Source organism: Cucumis sativus, chromosome 4 (assembly GCF_000004075.3).
Source record: "Cucumis sativus cultivar 9930 chromosome 4, Cucumber_9930_V3, whole genome shotgun sequence".
Classification (NCBI taxonomy): domain Eukaryota; kingdom Viridiplantae; phylum Streptophyta; class Magnoliopsida; order Cucurbitales; family Cucurbitaceae; genus Cucumis; species Cucumis sativus.
In genome coordinates this window covers 5477680-5499058 of record NC_026658.2, presented here as the reverse complement: position 1 = coordinate 5499058, position 21379 = coordinate 5477680, and the positions used below count along the sequence as shown (strand labels likewise).

Below are 21379 nucleotides of genomic sequence, written 5' to 3'. Positions count from 1 at the left end.
CAAAACTTGGATCCATAAAGGGAATTATAGATGCTCAACCAATTGACCTATTCATCCATTATGTTTTGATCTTGAAAAATAAAACTTCCAAAAGATATTACACAGACTACACACTGACTTGAAGATTATCATTGAATATAATTTAAGAGTTTGACGAAAACAATCCAACCCGATTAGTTGTGAGTAGTTTGTATCCTCCCAACTTACGTGTTAATATTAAAAGAAGTTTAAACATTATTTCTTATTGTATAAAAAATTTAATATTTTTTTTGTGAGGTTAAAATGAATTAACTATTATTACACAAATTACGAAAATTTGCAGTGGCGAACCTGGATTGAATAAATATAAACATGGGGAAGAAGGGGAAGAAAAGGAATTAGAAAAAAGGTCAGTAAATGAATTACTTAAAAGAGTTTTACAAGCAAGAATAAGGGCTTTGATTGCCATAAGAGAAGCCATGAACATGAAAACAAGAAGAAAAAAGCCGTCCTACATTGGGAGAGCTTATAAGATTGATATTATCAAGCACTATGTTCTTGCATGGCTTCCTTTCACTGCATCTCAATGTCACTGCACTTGCTGACTTGCTACTTCCCCATATGTTTTTGAATGTCACATAGCTTATTTGTATTCTTGAAGATTCCTATAATCCAACAAAATCACCGTATAAAATTGTCAGCCACACCATGTACGTGTCACTCTTTGAAGGAAAGAAAAAACAAGAAAAGAAAACTCGAAGTAAATAGATGATTCTTACATCATGATTACAGGGAGAAACAGGGCAATACTCTTGATCAATGATGATTGGATTTGCAACTCCATCCATGAATATGTCTTCGTAGTAAATGTTGTAAGCAGTGCCCATTAAAGGTGTTGCCCATGTTTTAATTCTCACACCGTCAGTTGTATTCTTAAAAGTACAATTTTTCACTGTGATCCCCATCACATTCTCTTCTTCCTTGTACTTCCCTAAGCTTCCAATGCTAATCCCATGTCCTGGCCCGCAAACAACATTCGAAATGTAGATATTCTTGCTTCCGGACAACATTGAAATGCAGTCGTCACCAGTGCCAATGATCGAGTTTCTGATATCGATATGATCGGAGGTTCCAATTTTTATTCCATCAGTGTTGGGGCTATCTCCAGGGGCGGAGATTCGAATGTTGGTGATGTTGATGTTGCTACATCCAAAGAGCATGAAATGGTTGTTCTTGCTATCGATTGATCTCAAGTTGTGAACTTTTGAATTTGTTATAAAATCAAATTTCATAGTCTGAAAAGAAAAAAAGATGAATTCATGAATGTAGTTTGAGATTTGAAATATGGAATTTAAAAAGAATAAATAATACCGTGGGAAGAGATCGGCAATTGGGGTTGTTTCTGCAATCATTTCTTGGCCAAGCTATAGCTCCTTGACCATCCAATGAACCACCTCCACCAACAGTCAAACTATCGACATAACGAAAATTGATCCAACTGTCACCATAGAGAGACGACATGTCGGTTGAAGCCTTTAGAATGCCCTTTACTACAAAGGCCGTATGCCCTTCACATGGTCCCAAAAAAAGCACTTCTCCCAATTTGAACGTTCCTTTTGGGACATATACCCTACCCCTCCCCTTCCATTCACATGCATCATTCCACGCCTTTAAAAATGCCTTTAAGAAACAACAAAACAATTACCAAACAAGAAGATATAGCAAACGAGAAAAGACTGAGTTTACCTTAGAGTTATCTGTTTTGCCATCCGGGATAGCTCCATACTTAACAACATTGAAGAATTTGGGTATGCCAGCATAATTGTAAGCTTCTAACTCTTGGATTGAAAACAAGAAGAAAGCAATGAAAAAAACCACAAAAACATAGCATTTCTTCAAACCCATTTTCTTCTTCTTCTTCTTCTTCTTCTTCTTCTTCTTCTTCTTTTTGAAATGAGATTTGATGATGGCAGTGATTATAATGTTGTCAAAAATGAAATCAGGTTTCATATTTTGTTACCAAGTTTGCAGAGAATAGTTTATGGTATATATTTCATTTTCATGTTCTTGCTTAATTTGGTAATTTGGTAAGTTTAATACTTTTTTCCTTTTAGTTTACAGTTTTTTCTTGATTATCCAAAGTTGGAAAAGGATTTGGTAAATATGGAAGAAGTTTGAAGAGGGGACTCAGTTTGTGGTGTGAAAATTGATGCAGTGATGATCGTGTGAGGTCGGGTTTATGGTAAAGAAAAGAATTGGGAGGTTTGGATTGAAGAGGGAGAAGAAAGGAAGGGTGTGGATGGAAAGAGAGGATGGGAAATGGGGAAATGGGGAAATGGGGAATTGGGGAATTGGTGTGAGTAATGTAGTAGTGGATTATTGGGGAAGGTGTTGAATTAAGGCCTAAATTGATTTAGTTTCTATGATATCCCATAATAAATAAAAGATTTTATACCGCTTTCAAAAAAATAAATAATGAATTAAGTAAATAAAAGATTTTATACCATTTAGATTGATTTATTTTTGGATGAATTGCATGATACTCCAATGGCTACTTGTGACGTTACAACAACATTAATAATAATATTAATTTATAACTATGCTTTCTACCCTTCCTATTCCTATTCCTCTTATAATTACCTAACTCAACTCACATTTACTTCGTGTTACTTTTTCTTTATTCTATGTATATATATTTTTTTAAAAAAAAAATAGGGATAATTGAAAAAGATAATAATTTAATTTAATTAAAATTATTAAATATCTTCTAGTAACATTATTTTGGAGTCTATCAACGGCATACGTTGTCACTAATAGAATTAATTTTAAAAATGTTGCTATATCCATTATAATTACCCATTAAAATGTTTTTTTGTACGAATTTGAGTTTAGTAAATTTTAAACGGTTAACTTTGCAAGTAAACGAATCAAATAAAATAAATACAAAATTTTAATTAGAAATTTTATTTTAGTTTCTACTTTGTCTCTATATTTTCTTTTGTTATACTATCCAACTTTTCACTCCTACTATTTTTTTTTTGGTTCAATTTGTGTTAGTTTTCTATTAATTAATTTGAAAGAGTTAAATGAGTTATACTTAAAGAGATTGTTTTTTTAATAAAAAAAAATTGACAAACTATTTATATTTCATAGAATAAAATCACTCAAACACAAAAATTATTACACCTTAAGACAATTTTATTGACCCTAGTGTTGAAGTTTCAAGTGTACTTGTCTCACAAGATAGAACATATCATATTTTTTCTATAAGTAGCACCACATCCACAAGATGAACAAATGAAACTTTATGGATCTATTAAACTTCAACAACTTTGAAAATGAAGAGAAATACTTTTTGGAGAAGGCAAAAGATTATGGAAACAAAACGTTGTTCTCACAAATTGAAGAGCGCAGTTAATTTAAAGACTTATTCATGATCATTTGAATAGTTGTGTCATTTCTCTAATTTGGTTATTCTCATTAAGTGAGGCAACTATTTATGAGATACCATCATTTATTCCAAAAATTTCCCTCTTAAAAATGGATTGTTGGAATAAATGGTAAGGTGGTAAATAAAGATATAGAAGATAGAAGAAAACATTTAGTATTTTCTCGTGAAGAACCTGCATTGGGATAAGTAGTAAAAACTTTGAACTTTTCCTAACGAACATAAATCGAGTTTACTTGGTTAATTAGTGGACATGATGCCTTGAACTTTCAACCGTTCTAGAGTAAACTAAGACAGTAGATATTACACAATTTCTCAAATTATGACAAAGTTTGTTTTCATAATTGTGTCTATTTTGGGCTTGAACACCATCTGGTCTCATGAGTGTTTTAGATAATTCACTTTAAAATTCTAATAGAAACAACCCATTCCCACCACATAGGTGATTCCTATAAAGAATATTGTATTTGCTCTTTTTATTAACAATTACCACTTATAGAAATTATTAAGTGATAATTATTAAAAGCATAGTGCTTACCCTAAACCACACTAGTACTGTCTTATCGTCTTTAGAATGAGTAAAAGGTCAAATTTCAATCCAGTGCTCATTACGTTATCCAAAGATTGGTTTTCCCTTTGAATCTAGATCTTGGGGTCCCCAATCAACAAGGTTGGGTTGCCTCCCTGATAAACATCATATATTGTAGACTTTAATCTCATTCTCTTTTAATGAGCTTTCAACCAACTCCTAGTTAGGTCTTTAGCAAGTGGATGCACAATATTCTATTTTGACCTCACAAAGTCAATTGTGATAATTCCACTAGAGAGTAGTTGTCTGATTGTATTATGTCTTCATCGTATATGCTAAGACTTACCATTATACATAATATTTCATGCACTTCCTATAGCTGCTTGGTGATCACTATGTATACATATTGCAAGCACCAGTTTAGATCAATTGGAAAAATCTTCCAAAAAATTTCAAAGTCATTTTGCTTCTTCTCCAACCTTATCTAAAACTATAAATTCAGTTTCCATTGTGGAATGTGCTATACAAGTTTGTTTGAAAGATTTTCAAGATACAATCGCACCTTCAAGAGTGAAAAGGTAACCGTTTGCGATTGGGAGTCTTTAGTGCTCGATATCTAGTTGGCATCATTGTAACCTTCAAGTACAGCAGGATATCAAGTATAGTGTAAGCCATAATTTTTAGTAATGTTTTATGTATCCCGAAGTTCTCAAGATAGCTTCTCAATGTTTTTGACCTGGATTACTTGTATTTCGACTTAACTTGCTTACAACATATGTTGTATTAGAGAATGCACAACTCATGATGTACATCAAACTACCAATGAAGCGAGAGTTGTGCTATAATATCTGTAAGACCTGCACCTAAATTAAAGAGTTATGAAGTAAAATTTTGACTAAGTTTTCTAATTTAGGCGTTTTAAGTAAAGGAGGCGTTTTAGGATGGAGTTATGCAGTAAGAAATTGATGTTTAAGATAATTCACAAGGAAGACTTGTGAAGTGTAAGAGTAACTACGTGATAAGAACATTATGTGAGAAGAAAAGTTTGGTAAGAAGAAGTAAGGAAACTTCTCAGAAATTTCTTAAATGTGTTAATGGGTCACATGTAGTGTTAAGTTAAACATGTTTAGGTTAAACCTTAAGCTTACATGTGCACCATTAAGAAAGAGAGTTGACAAGCAGACAAGAGTTTGGTGATGACTGAGCTGTCTTAAGAGTAGTATAAATAGAGGTTTGAGGTCTGATTTTTAGTCATTTGTTATTCTGAAATTTGAAGAGAAAAGCTTAAGAACTGAGGTGCTGCTAATTTGCCTAAGCGAGAAGAAGAAGAAGCTAAGTTTGTGAGTATTTTTCCTCAAAATGTTTTATATTGACTTCAAGCTTTCTTTATAAATTATTGATGATGATTTTAAATATGAAAGTCTCTAAAGAAATTTATATGAAAAGTCTTTATGTTTACAACATGTTTTATTATGTTTCAAAGCATGATTTGATCTCAATGTTTATGAAATGGTGTTCAAACCATTAGTTGCTTTATTTTAATGAGCTAACTTTTATGTGTACATAAAGAGTAAATTCCACCATGAGTGAACGAGACTACGTGGTGATGATATGCTAGTTAATACGTTGAAAGGAGTGTATTATACTTAGCGATCTGAGCAAAAAGCATGAATTTGTATATCCTCAGATGCTGTAGTTATAGTAGTCTAAATGTGAAATTACGTGACCTAGCGTAGAGGATGATTCGGAATCCTTGGCAAAAGGAATGCTGGTAATTAATGTGTTATGCAAAATGAATGTTTATGTATGAAATTGATATGTTTGGTGAAACGATGTTTATACAAACCGTATATCGTTGAAAAATTTTTCTTAAAACTTCACTGAGTCTTGTAGACTTATGTTTTAAAATTTATCTTCTAGAGAGTAGACGTTAAGATCAAGCGAGGAAGGGTGAAAGACTTGCTAGGTGAGAATCAGCCAAGACGTTTAAGCTTAAGTTTAATTTGTTTGTATTATATTTATGTATGTAAAGTTGTTGGAAGAACTTGGACAAAGATTAATAAAGATTAGTTGGTTATTTCTCTGTGTATGTTTATCGCCTAAAAACAATGGTTAAGTTGTAAGTTGTACAAGAAAAAGTTTTCAGGTGATTAACTAAAGCTTAAGGACCTCAAGAATGAGTGCCTTTGGCGTTTAAACATGCCAAGGGTACTCTAGTCGCACCGAATCTCGTAGGAAAAGCAAGGACGTCTGCGGGACGAGGTGTGACACTATCTCCATTATTTGTACCTAAATGGAGACTAGCATCAATAATTGGGGTCTTTCCTATCACAATGCATGACATATATTTTTTATATATATATTTCTCAAGCATTTTACCAACATAATATGATTGAGACAACACTAACAGTTGTAAGGTTTTAGAATATTTAATACCTACAATAACATATGCGAAATCGGCAAGGTCTTTCATCTTAAATTTATTGGCCAACATTTGTTTAGTGCTTTAATAATGTTGATGTTGTTACCTATAATTAGCATATCATCAACCTACAAGCACACAATGGCATTGTCATATTCTCATTACTTTTGATATATACACACTTGTCACATTCATTAATTTTAAACCCATTTGCCAGCATTACATTGTCAATTTTTTCATGTCATTGTTTTGGTGCTTGTTTTAATCCATAGAGAATCCTTTATTAATTTGCAAGCTTTTGTTTCTTGATATGGAGAAACAAACTCTTCAAGTTGCTCTATGTAGCTCTTTTCATCTAACTCACCATTTAAAAATGTTTTTATTTTTACATCCATTTGATGTTTCCTAAATTCATGCAAAGATCATATTGCTTGGTGATTGAATATCAAAATAGTCAAGTCCTTCTTGTTGTTTGTAACCTTTAGCTACAAGTTTTACCTTGCATTTATCTATTGATCCATCGGTCTTCATTTTTCATTTAAAAATCTATTTTCATCCAAGTGGTTTACTTCTTAATGGAAGATGTACTAGTTTCCAAATATGGTTATGCATAGTAAACTCAATTTCCCTATTCACAACCTCTCCTCAATATGGAGCTTCTGAAGATGGCATGGCCTCTTTAAATGTTGAAGGTTCGTTTTCTAACAATTATGTTAAAAATTCAGACCCAAATGATCTTGAGATCCTTATCCTTTTACTTCATCTAAGTTTCTCATCCTTATTTAACTCAACATTTGATCTATTTTGAGATTCGCTCGTTATAGTATCAAGAAAACATTTTTGGCAAACTTGCTTCACAAAACATTTTGTGTGCAAAAACATTCTAAAAGAATGTTGCATTTCTTGATTCCATGATCTTATTAATATGTATATCTAAAATATTTGATTTATGGACTAAAAATCAATATGCACAACTATTGCTGGCACAATCAATTAATAATATGCAATCAATAATTTTTGGTTCTATTTTAACCATTCTAGGTTTAGGTACTACAACCTTTTTTAGGCACCCCACACTTTTAAGAATTTGTAATGTTTTCTTTCTTTCCATTTTTCATGAGTATTTTGTGACTTCTTATGAGGTATTCTATTTAATATATAATTTATTGTTGACAAAGCATCTCCCCACAAATTTTGAGGTAAACTTGAACTTATAAGTATTGCATTATTCATCATTTCCTTAAGTGTTAGGTCTTTTCATTTAACAATTCCATTTGATTGGTAAGGAGCAGTAGTTTGATGAATAATGTCATTTTTGAAACAAACTTGTTCAAAAGGATAATCATATTCACCACTTCGATCACTTCTTATTGCCTTAATCTTTGTGTAGTTGATTTTCAACCTCATCTTTATGCTTCTCACTAGATAAACATAGCAATATCTTGTGCAATCATCTATAAAAGTAATAAAATATTTTTTTTCACCTCTAGTTTGCACAAATTTCAAGTCACAAACATCACTGTAAATTAACTCTAAAGGTTTAGTAATTCTTTTAGTTGAACGAAAGAGGTGCTTCGTCATTTTTTATTCCACACACACCTCACATCTATGGTTTGCATCGACAATTGAAATTGACATGTTCGTAGTCTACTATGCCAAATAAATGTAGATACTTTATTATTAATTATATTTTTGGGTACAACCGTATTTATATTTAACTTAAACGAACCATCACTCAAATAACCATTTCCAACATACATATCATATATTCTTGGAAAATACAAACTTAGGTACAAATACCAACTTAAAATCATTCTTGCTAAGCAATAATGAAACCAAAAACTAAATTATTGTGAATGCGATCAGGAACATGAAGCATATTGTTGAGAGTGAGTTCCTTCTCGAAGTCATTTTAAGGATCACTTTTCCCTGTTTCTCAACTTTTGAAGTAGAAGAGTTACCCATAAATAATTGTTCTCCACTAGAGATTGACACATATGACATGAACATATTTTTATTGGCACAAATATAACGAGTACCACCGGTGTGTACCCACCATTCCTCAAAATTTTCCACCATGTTGCATTCTAAAATGACTATACAAAGGTTAATAACTACAATACCACGTGATACTTCATCAACTTCTGTCATGATATGAGCTTGAGCATTTTTGCGTTGAAATTTTTTTGGCTTACAATAATCCTTAGATTCATGTTCCATTTTGTTGCAATTGTTTTACTGGCCATTTGAATATTTTTTTGAATCGTGGTATTTTACTTGAACCTTCACCAAAAAAACTTTTTCATTTTTTTTTTTTGTTAATCTTGGGATTTATTGTAGTATCTATAGGACACTTTCTATTACTCCATTGAACTGAATTAAAGTTGGTTGAAGTTATAAAACAAGATAAATTTTAAAAAGTAATTAAAAAGAATGACTCTCAATAATTTTTTTTTAGAAAACCCAAACGTTAATATCCTAGTATGATATTGAATAAAAAGGAAAACAAATCTAGGCAAAAATATGTGGTACATCAAATTGGAATGAATTTCCACAAACCTATTAAGCTGGCCATTTTTAAAAAACTATTGCATATTTGCTATTATTTTATCGTCTTTCTTATTTTTCTCTTTTGTGATTTTTTTCTGGCAATTTTTTAAAAATATTACAGATTTTCCATTCTTTTGATCGTCTTTCTTATTTTTCTCTGCATCGGGTTTATTCTCTAATTCTGCCCTTTTTCTTTCTTTTTCTCTAATATTTTTCTTTTATATATTTTTCAAACCGTTAAAAAAAATATTTTTTTAAAAAAATTCAAACGGTTAGTTATTCAAGATCGTCTACTAAATATAAATGATCTTTAAAAAAATGTTGTTTAGATTTGAGAGCAAAATCTAAATGATTGTGTGAGAAAGAATAGTTAAATTTAAATGATCGTGTACCAAATAATATTTAAGAAATCATTTAGATTTTGGTAGCTAAATTTAAACAATCAAATCTAAACGATTGTGTACCAAATATAAATGATCATGTACGGATCTAAACGATTGTGTACCAAAAAATATTGAAAAAAAATCATTCAGATTTGGTATCCAAATTTAAATCGATCAAATCTAAACAATCGTGAACAAATATAAACGATCATATACCTAAAAACACTAAAAAATCGTTTAGATTTGGCTACCCAAATTTAAACGATTAAATCATCCTGTATCAAACTTTTTTTTAAAAAAAATGGCTAAATCTAAACAATCATCTGGAAAAAAAATAACCAAATTTAAATCACAAATATATTACATACCAATTAATCATGGCACATTTTTTATATTTCCCATTGTAGGTACGTGAGCTTTTTCCATTTTTGAAATTGTTCTATGTGTAAATACTGTAGTGTTTTGTTTTAATTTTTTAAAAGACCAAAAGAAAAAAAAAACACACCAAACGATTCAAATAACAAATTGGGAAATTTTCAAAAATAACAAATTTTACAAAATATTTACAATATATAACAAATTTTATCATCGATAGTCATTGGTATGTTATAGTGATAGAATCCAAAATTTTGCTCTAACTTGTAAATATTTTAATTTATTTTGCTGTTTTTAAAAATGTTCCTTACACAAACGGTTTATAAACACAAACGGTAATCCCAAACCTATAAAACAATTCTTGTAGTCACAAATTCTTTAGGGAAAAAAAATTAAACAGTCAGTTTACGGGCCATTCTTCGACAAATTAAATTTCAAGACAACTTAATAATGAAAACATATATTGAAATCTAACTGTACTAAAATGGTCTTAAAAATATTAATAAACACTGACCATGTGAAAGCAGAAAAATACATATATCACATATATTATAAAATTGAGTCTAACAAACTCATATTATCACCTTATGACAATTTTACTATCCTAGTGTTGAAGTTTTGAGAGTAATTGTCTCTCCCAAGATTTAATAAATCATCTTTTTTATAGAAGTAGCACCACGGTCCAGAACATGAACGAACGAAATTTTGTGATGGTACTAAAATAATTAATTCAACAATTTTGTTTGCCAGATGAAAGATTTAAAAATAGAATGAAATTTATATTCTTATATATTGAAAATTGAGATGAATAAAAGGGAAGAGCTGGTCCTAATTGGTAAGTAAATAATGCGACATATTTTGTTTGCAAGATTATTCAAAGGAGTAGAAGAGACGTGTGTTTGAACAATCAAATCTAATTTAGATTTTAGAACACACGTCAAGTAAAGCAAGTCATGATAGAAACATTTATATTCTTTTGATTTTATTTGTGAATTATCGTCGTGTGGAGCAAGTGAGATATATATGACTCTGCAAGGTATACCACATTGAATAATTCTATTTTTTTTGTTCTGAGTGATTACTTTTTATATCATAATTCATGGGAATTATATATATATGTTTAGATTTGCTGAGTTTTATGCCGTTTTGTGTCTGTGTTTTGGTGAAGTCACATAGGGATAAGTTTTCACGCCACCAACTCTAATCAACTTATTATTAGAAAGCTCACTAAATATAAATAACTTTCTCATTTTATTAATGATCTACTAAAAGGATAACTAGTTATAAGAAGCTAACTAACTAAGCAATTAACGTTTGTAACTGTTTAATAGTTAGATGATTCTCTTTACCATGTGTTTAACTATACTCGTGTAGTTATATTAACAAAAACAAATAATAAAAGTTAAGAGATGACATTTTAGACCATCAATAAACATGCCAAATCAACCTGTTCCTAATAGTGCTAAGGTTAAATATATATATTTAAGATGTTAATGAAAGAAGATTCAATAGAATATATTATAGTAATAATTTATGGATTTTCTTAATTAGAAAGGTAATATAAAATAAGAAAATCATCTACAAACATAATTAGTTTATGTGGCCATTCAAAATATCTTTTAATTTTAACATGGTATCCTCCACAAAACCTTTGTACCACATCTTTTCATTGTTTTAAAGCAAGGCATCAAAATATATTTATTGTACCTTTTAGAAAATGTGACTTTAAAGGAAAGTGTCAAATATTAAATTTAATCCATATTTAATGATAATGTTTTGAATTCTAAATATTAAATTAATATTTGTCATTCTAAAGTCAAAAGTAATGTAATAAATTTTCCTTTTCCTTTTCCTTTTCCTTCGATATTGAATTATACGATTTCCATAAGAAAAGGGTAAATCTTAATTGCTCCATTTTTTCCATCTCCATTTCTCTCTAAATTTAAATTTTAATCCTTTTGAACTGAAGATGTTTGAAAATTTCTTTTATAGAATTGAATTCTAAATTTGAAAAGGTTGTAAATTTAACCTATTGTTTTGTTTGACAATTTTTGGAACCAGAAGATCCAACATTATTAAATTGATAGGTTTTTTATGTCAATTAAATTATGTTATTAACAATTAATTACTTCCATGATAACCAATTTTCAAGGATTTAAGATTAAATATGAACTTTTTTTTTTTTTTATTTGAATGTAAGATCATTATATATTGAGATTCATTTTTGTAAATAAATTTTTCAAAATTTGACATTTAAAAATTATAAGGATCGAATATAGATTGATTTTCATAAATATAACAAACCATAAATATATTTACCGTCTGTGTAATAAAATTGAAAACACATGAAACTGACCATTTTTAAAAAATATTTCAAGTTTGTCATTGCCACTTTCTTTCTTCTTTCTTTCCATCTTTAATTTTTGTTTTATATCTTTTGAAATCATAATTTTTTTAATCAATATTATCTTTTATCAAAGTTTTATTTAATTTGGTTCAAGATCGTGTATCAAATATAAAAAAATACGATCTTGAACAAAAATCATTGGGATATTGTTTCATAATCGTCTACCAAATCTAAACTTCAAAATATAAAAGATCTTGAACAAAAAATAGTTGGGATATTGGTACAGAATCATTTAGATTTGGCTACACGATTGTCTACAAAAATCTAAACGATATTGGCACAACTTCGTATACCAAATATAAAAGATATTGATACATGATCTTAAACCAAGATTGTTTACATTTGGTACGTGATCGTGTATCATGAATTACATGTGTGTGTGGCCAATGGTCAATTAATCACGTCTTGACTTTGGTATTTTTTGTATTTTTCATTAGAGGTCTGTTGGCTTTTTCCATTTTTAAAATTATTCTATACAGGGTAAATATTTTGTCGATTTGTTATATATTTGAAAAATATCTTGAAAATAATTAGTTGCAAATGGAATATTATTGTTTTATAATTATTATGAAATTTTGTAATATTTTCTTTAGGGTTTTTTTCTTAAATATAACAAACCGGTAAAATATTTACATTGTATAAAACAATTTCAAAAACAAAAAAAAAAGTTTGCAAGCCCACAATGTGAAATACAAAAAAATACTCTAGTCAACATGTGATTAATCGGTCAAACGCGTGCGGAACATCCTACTTAACTTGCCCTGTTCGCGAAGTCCTTGCCTCGAACTTAGACTTTCTTAACTCAGTGGAAAAGTCACAACTTAAGACTTTGCTCCATCGCCTAGTACTCTTTACACAGTACAAACCAACTTTAACTTCTAAGCGATACATTCAAATAATAACAATACAATTGAATAACATAGCTTCTTCTCTTTGTTGACTTGATACTTTTTACAAGTTTGGACATTACAATAACGACTCTTGAACTCTTTTGGCACTAATACTTGACTACCACTTGTCTAGTACCTACGTCCTTCCTCCCTTACTGTCTGACAATACTTCTCGAGGCAGTTACTTAAACACATGAGGCCTTCTTCTCTTTGATTTGAATTTTCGAACAATAAAGCTAATATGACATAAAAGAGTAAAGAACCAGAAAAGAAGGAAGAACAGAACAACAAAAGAAAGACAGCTGAAGCTAGTAAAAGACCAAGAAATCCGTATAACATACATTTCTCAGGAACCTGCTATAGGTGTGGACAAGCTAGTCATCCCTCAAATTCCTGTCCTAGCGTAAGACAGTGGCAGAAATGGATGTCGATGAAGACGTAACTTAGGGAAGTCAAGTAAAAGAGGAAGAAGATGCAGAACTAATTGAGGCTGATGAAGGAGACAACCTATCATGTGTGTTACAGAAGATATTGATCACTCCAAAAGAAGAGCAGCAACCACATAGGCATAGCCCTATTTAAAACAAGATGCACAATTCAAGGGAATATTTGCAATGTTATAATAGACAATAGAAGCAGTGAAAATTTTGTTTCAAGAAAATTAGTGACAGTCTTGAATCTTAAGAGTGAAGCTCACCCCAACCCCTATAAGATTGGTCAGAAAAAGAAAGGAGAAGAAGCTCAAATATCATAAATATGTCATGTTTCATTATCTATCGAGAATAGTTATAAAGACCAAGTTGTATGTGACGTCCTCAAAATGGATGTGTGTCATATACAGAAAGACCATGGCAGTATGATACTCGAGTCTTACGAGTATATTTTTTAAAATAAATTAAGCCTTACCAATATCCCAACCAATATCTCAACTATTTTTTGTTCAAGATCTTTTATATTTTTTAAAAGACCTCTTGAAAAGTTCAAAAAAGAATATATCTTTCTAAAAAATATAGTGAAAAAAACTCGATCTCGGATAATTCCCCTTGAGAAATTGCAAAACTGTAGAAATGAGAATTGACATATAGGATGATGATAGGATATTACTTAAATACGGCCAAATACATTTTTTGTTTGAAAAATATTAAATTTGAGGGATTTTTTTAAAGGAGATTTTAGAAAATGGTAAATATTAAAACTATTTCTAAAATATATCCAAATTCATTATATTCTTTATAACTCATTTCAAAATTTTGTTATATTTTTTAGGAAAATTTTTAAAATAGTAGATTTAAAAAAAATATTTACAACCTATAACAAATTCTATCCCTTATAATCGATAGAACTATTAGTGGTCTAAAATTTTGCTAGAACTTGTAAATATTCTAATTTATTTTACTATTTTTAAAAATAATCCTATTTTTTAAATAGTTTTATTTTTTTGTTGCTACTTATGACAATTTTATTTTTTAAATATAATAAAAAGTTACCGAATATTTACACAAATCACAAAATTGACCAAAGTTCACAAATGATTTACATGCAATTTTGTTGATGTGTGTAAATAATATGCCAATTTTTTTCTTTCATTTTTTTTTTTTTTTTTTGTGATTCAAAGTTTATTTCAAATTTGTTTATGACTTTGAATTGACACTTACTTGACCGGTAGTTTGTACTTTATATACGACCTTTATTCTTTCTAATATTCCTATATATTTCTCATTCACTTCAAAAAAAACTATTCAACTAGTGATTGTTACAAAATATGGTCACAACATACTTTTTATTTATCGTTCACTCTCAAACTATTCAACCAGAGATTGTTATAAATTTAAAAAGTTTCAAACAATAAAAGCTACTAGTTTTAATTAATAAAATGAAACAAACCTTACACAAATTTAACCATTTTTTATAATATATCAAAATTAATAGGATGAAATTAGAAGAGAACGTTGCGGTTGTGTCACTCTAATTAAGATATTCAAATGTCTCTACCAGTCCTTTGTCTCTTAATTTTTATTTTTCATATAAAAACTCGTGTTAACAACAAAAACAAAATGTTGTAATGTCTTTTGATTTTTAATACATTTATTCAATATTAAAGATAAAGTTAGCAAAATAATTTTTCTAAGGTCAAGTTGTGCAAAGATAAATTGATTTTTTTTAAAAAAAAAGCTCCATAAATTAAAGTGAAGTATTTATTAAATATATATAAAGTCTTTCTCCACCTAAACTTTCACAACTAGCCCAGACAAGAAACAAATAATAAATATCGATCTAAACGAAAAAAAAAATTGGAACATAGAAGGGATCAACACTAGTACAAAAGTGGGCTACGACGACAGTTATTTACTGTCGCGAACAGATTTCGCGACAGTTATTTTCAGTCATAGAAGCGGGAGTCATGGAAAGGCCTTCGACGACAGTTTTTGAAAACTGTCGCAATAGGTTGTTTTATGACATGAAATAAATGTCGTTAATCAACATTCAACGACATTCAATAACTGTCATAATTTATTTTATGACATTCAATAACTATCATCATTTCTTTATTAACGACAGTTAAATAATTGTCACGAATTCTATTATCGTGACATGTATTAATTGTCATGAATATGTTTTTCGCGACAGTTTTTTTTTGTAAAAATGTCATTGTTTAGTTATTGACGACATTTTTTTCCAGTCAACGATTGTGCAATCGTGACAGTTTTTCGATAACATTAAATGTCATTGTTTTGCCATTGACGACATTTTTTTCCAGTCAAATATAATGCAATCGTGACAGTTTTTTTTTTAAAAAAATTGTCATTGTTTATCTTATGACGACATGTTATTCCTGTCACATATAGAGCAATCGTGACAATTTATTTTGTTAAATAACTGTCATCGTTCTCCAATTTACAACAACTATTAACTATCACATTTCTCAATTTCCTATAGTTTTATTCTGTTCTACATGCAGCTCCACCATTACACGAACCATTAGAATGACAATAATGTAGCTGAGAATGACAAATTTGAAATTATACAAGTTTCACACCAATGTACAAGAAAATAGCCAACACTTTAATATATATACACTATAATACGATTTATAATATTTGTACATCTTAATACAAGTTTCAGTAATCCACATGTACGAAATACTAGCCCTTAATCAAAAAATATCTTAAATAGCATTCGAATATATTTGACTGGACCAACCGAGAATGTTCGTTTCTGGAAATGATATTTGAAACAAAACTCATGAACTTGTCGACTCCAGTTGAACCTACAAAGAATCCATAACACATACGTACAGTCAATGAATAACTAAATCAACGTCTCAACAAAATATAGAACACAAACAAGAACTTCAACACTTGATTCCATGAAATGAAAAGAGAAGACCATGAGGACTATATTAGGCAAACACAACAAACAAAAACATACTGCTACTCTTTCTCTCTAGAATACACATACCAAAAACATACCCAGCTCACTCTCCAATTCTCTATTCATTTTACTACCCCACTCATGGTGGTCCCTCTTCAAATCTGATAATGAAAATGAAGTTCCTAAGAAGAGGAGAAAGAGATCAAGGAGAAGAAGAACGTCCAACCAAATAGCCACTGTAAATTGAACAACTTCTTGGGTTGTTCCTAGTCCTTAGAACAAAACAGCCTACGACAATACATGTACGACAATTTGTAATCCTTAGAGTTAAACAGATTATTAAATGGTGGGAACGGAGAAACTAAGGTGAGTGAGAACTACAATGGGGAAGTCCAAAAAATGAAAGGGTACTCAGAATCTTTCATTCACAAAATCTCATTAAAAACTAGATTATTATACCCAAACATTGACAAAATCTCATATGCTACCTAAAACTAGAAAAAACAAGAAGCATGTAATAATATTGAATTCAAACATGTACTAGTTTTAAAATAATTAACTCTATTGACTTTAATAAACTACATTTGTCTCTCTAGATCTTTTTTTTATTTCCAAACAGAATAAACAACTTGAAACTTCAACCGATACACATCATAAAAACTAGCAGCCTGAGTTCAAATTTGCTAAAACCAGAAAGAAAAGAGGGGAAGGATCAAACAACAGAAAACAGTAGGATCAACCAACAATTCCAAATAACCAAACCAAGCAGAAGATCAAAGTAATGAAAAATCCAAGGAAAACCCAGAAACCATAAGGCCAAAAGAGAGGAAAAACATAAATGATAAGAGAAGAAAAGAAAAGTGTCAAAGATTCATATATAGAAATGGAGATAAGAGTGTTACCATGAGTTATTCCTTGGGAGGTGTGGACATTTTGAACTTTAGCAGAAGAATCTAAGCAGTTACCTATTAAACTTCCAATAAACTCACATTCCAATAGTATTTCACAATGGCAAGATGGCCTGGGAGGCAATTTGGAAAGCAAAGGGAGAGAATTAAGAAACAAGGGAGAGAGAGTTACCTCAGTTAAAATAGAACTCTCACATAACTCAAAGCTCAATGTCTCATCGATTGTTATCTTCAACTCTTTAAAATCTACAAACAAAATGAGAATAACATTAAAACTTAGAACTTCTCTGAAATCTCATCTTCTTCAAGTTCTTGCAATAAATGGTGTGTATGTCATCAAGCCTTCTCTGAAATCACAAATTATCAACATTGCATTGAAAATTATAAAGTTAAAAGAACGAAGTTAGAGAACACAATTCAATAAAATTATGAGACAAAGCAATGCCATACTCTCTATTTACCATAAGACAAAGCAATGGCCAATTATCTTAAAATTTACAAATCACTCTCACAGGCGATCCAAAATAATATTCACCATTAGTTCAACAAAGGGCTTGGTCCAGAAAAAAGCTTCCACTGCTATATCTTCAAAGTTTCTTGGCCATTTTCTTCTTCGTTCTAGGACTCTTACCAGTTAGTTTATAAGGTCCCTTTAATGCACAAACTATGATACAGGCAAGTGGATGATGTCTGTCCATCATCAGTCATCACCATCTTCTCACCAACGATGTCAACAACTGCACCAGAGACAATTTCTCTGTTAGGATTAAGTAAATCAAAAGCAACCACAAAGTACTAAAACTAAACAAGTCAAATTAGAATGCACACAGCAGAAGATAATAAAAATGAAGAACCCGTGCAGCCATGTTCTTGTCAAGATGCAGAGAATTTTTGGAAATTCAACTGTATCCTAAGCTAATGAACATTTTTTCGACAAGCATTTCAATAGTGATGGTCCAACTTGTCGCATGAGATCGGTTAGTAAGAATCAATCTGTTCTAAGTATGATCATAACTATTGTTTTTACATATTCATACGATGAAGGTTCTGCACATATGTATATAAAGAAAAGAAGAATTCACAACAACATTCATCTAAGGTAAAAAGAGGGGGGAAAACCCAAATAAAAAATTGAAGAATGTGACAGCAAACAAAAACAAAATGAGTCACATTAAAGTTGAGAAGTGAAGAGAAAAATCAGAGGGTGGGGCTTTGTGTTGAAAGCTTCTATTTGAGAATGATTGTTAGTTTTTTTTTTTCTTTCCCTTCTAACTTTTGCAGAGGGAATCTCAACTTACCCCCAAAAGAAGAGAAAAGAGTGTGGGTCGGTCAGCGGTCGGCTAAAGAAGACGTGGCCGGAGAATCGCGCGGTAGTGCAGCGGTTGGAACGAAGGTTGCGCGGCTGGCTTCACGAACCGGCCGACGGTTATAAGCGGCGGATCTGGGTTACTGCGAACTACCAGGGTGAAGCACGAGCGGCGGCGGTTGTGATGCAGATCTGGACGACGGTGGATGGGCGCGGCGGTTTTCGATCCGAAGGAGAAAAGAGAGGGTGGCGGTTGGGTTCGGCAGATCGGCGCGCGGAACCGGAGATGGAGACGGCAGACCGGTCATTCGGCTTCAGTAGGGGAGACGACGGTTTGCGGCGGGGCTGCGGACGGAAGAAGAAAATGGAAGGAAGGGACCGACGGCTGGCTGCGGCTGGGCTGCGGCTGGGCACGAATGAAAGGAGAAGAGGAATGGAGACGGCCGGTGGTTGCTGCGATCAGAAAGAGAAGAGGAGAAGATCTGGGTTGCGCGGCGCACGGGAGGAGAAGAGAAATAGGAAGAAGAAAAGAAAAGGAAAAAAGAAAAACAAAATATAAAATAATAAAATTTTTTAAATATAAAAAAATAAAATTTTTAACCCTAACATTCTATGACAGTTAATAACTGTCACGAAAAGTATTTTCCGAAAATTTCCGTCTTTTCTCGCCAAAAACGCGAAATTTTATATTTAGTTTTTTTTCCTTCCATTCATTTTTTGAGATATATAACTGTCATTGTAGGGTAGTTTTCTTCTAGTGCAAAGTTGTTCATGCTCTAAAAAAAGAAAATGATCACCATCACCACATATATCTTATAAGTGATGCGGATGGAGTCGGACGGACAACCATCAATTGAAACCTCAAAAAGGAAGTGAAGGATCAATTCCTTCCATGCAATGTGGCATGGCTCACTCCTGACTCATAGAGGAAGGGGCACGGTAAGATATATTATGTAAAGGACCCTAAAGCAAGCTATTGAGTTTGTCCTAACCAAAGAAAGTTGATCAATCAATAACGATGTTTCTTTTCGATCGTGGATTTCTTATTGCATAGCAATGTAAGTAGGGATTCATAGAACCAAAAGAGTAGAAGCAAATTTGGAAACATCCTAACCATATATATGAGCCACAGGTCAATCTTATTGCATGGACCTATAATGTACCCATAACTACTAAAGTGATGATCTCGTTCATCAAATTCTTAGATTGCCGACCAAGTCGCTCTTGATCTTTTAAATATTTGATTTTCTTCCCTCTTTAAATATGATAACCAATTGTAAAAATAACTCAAAAATAGTTTAATTGAAATAAAACTTATGGGAAATAGGATGTGTCATTTAGCTAGATAGGATGTGTCATTTAGCTAAATCACAAGGTCTTACAAAGAATAATACAAATAATTAACACAGAGAGCTATATATATATATATAAATATCTTTTCTCACACCAATTAAAACACACAAAATATAGGACCCATAAATTTCATAGCTAAATCCACTTGAAAGGACACTATGCAGTTAAACCCTCTTTTTTCTTTCTCCCCCATTTCTTTTTCTTTATTCTCTTCCATATAAACTTTAGTTTATTGTTTTCTTTAACAAATGCACAAAAAACTGATCAAATTAATTATAAACTTTTCACTACTTTCTCTAAACTCCACTCAGTGTATTTTCTCCAAAACAAAATTAGGGAGCCCTTATGGGATACTCGTAAACAATGAAAATTTATTAATCACATGTACATAAATAAAAAGAAAGGTTAAAAAAAAAACAAAAACTAATGAAAGAATTCTATATCAATAAAGTACAAATAATACTATAAGTGTAACATAGATCATCAAGTAATATGTAAAATATATATAATCTATATGTATATGTACTATTCATTTCAATCAGAATAAAGCTCATCAATTCTTGGCATCTCTCTCAGCACCCTTTGAAACTCTTTGAACGATGAATCTCTCAAAAGACTCGAGTTTCGGGCACTACCAGTTTGTCGTCGGGTTTCCTCAGCCACTGTCACCACCGAATCTTTGCCTGTCAGCTTTTGCACCACTGTCTTGAAGCTCTTGGCATCCGTTTGCACGTACTTGGTGTCAATAATCACAACCCTAGTTGAATGAGGTGCTTCCATTTGGGAAACTGAGAACTTCTTTTATGCAGAATATTTATTTTTCTTTCTTTAATTTTCAAAAAAAAAAAAACCAAAAGCAGAAAAGGATAAATTTTGAGAAGTGGGTTTTGAGGAGTTTAATGGAGAGGGTGAAGGGTTTTTATAAGTACAGAAAAGAAAAGAGTTGTAATTGGGAGGTGAAGGAAGTTGACCGTTATGTTGTGTGGATGGGATTGGGTCATAGCAACCCATTGTAGAAAAAAATTATAATTAATGTCAAGCAAGTCGAAAGAAGGTGCTCTATTCTTTGACTTTAAATATCCTAATTTATTTCCATCAAATTGACTATTTATTTATCTTTAATAATATTTACTCTTAATTCATTATTGTTGTTAGAAGAATGAGAAAAGTTTTATCTTTTACTCAAATATATTTAATTATTTCATAAGTCAAGTTAAACGAAAAATTATGCGTACTGAAATCAACATTTTTCATATATTATTAATTTATATAGTTGTTTGCTTTTAGGAACTTCTGTAAATTACATCTTGGATTAGGTATGACTATTCATAAATATAATCAAATTATATTATTTAAAGATTATGTGACGGTGGTTTATGCTTCTTTTTTGTTGTAATTTGAATTTGTTTGTAACTTGTAAAGTTAGAGATAAACTTTTTTTGTTTTTTTCCATCTTT

General features: G+C 30.9%; 1 protein-coding gene and 1 long non-coding RNA gene across 2 annotated transcripts; one reads left to right on the top strand and one right to left on the bottom strand.

Annotated features, from left to right (window-relative positions):
* Positions 1 to 389: 389 nt before the first annotated feature.
* On the bottom strand, positions 390 to 2103 carry LOC101212853 (exopolygalacturonase). The gene is made up of 4 exons (XM_011656041.2): positions 1726 to 2103; positions 1351 to 1659; positions 759 to 1274; positions 390 to 644 (listed from the first exon to the last, which is right to left on the bottom strand). The coding sequence occupies exons 1-4, from the start codon at positions 1987 to 1989 to the stop codon at positions 417 to 419; spliced, it is 1317 nt and encodes a 438-aa protein (XP_011654343.2). The 5' UTR covers positions 1990 to 2103; the 3' UTR covers positions 390 to 416.
* Positions 2104 to 5004: 2901 nt separating this feature from the next.
* On the top strand, positions 5005 to 6435 carry LOC116403474. The gene is made up of 2 exons (XR_004216235.1): positions 5005 to 5296; positions 5877 to 6435. It is a non-coding gene; the product is annotated as an uncharacterized LOC116403474 (long non-coding RNA).
* The last annotated feature ends 14944 nt before the right edge of the window (positions 6436 to 21379 follow it).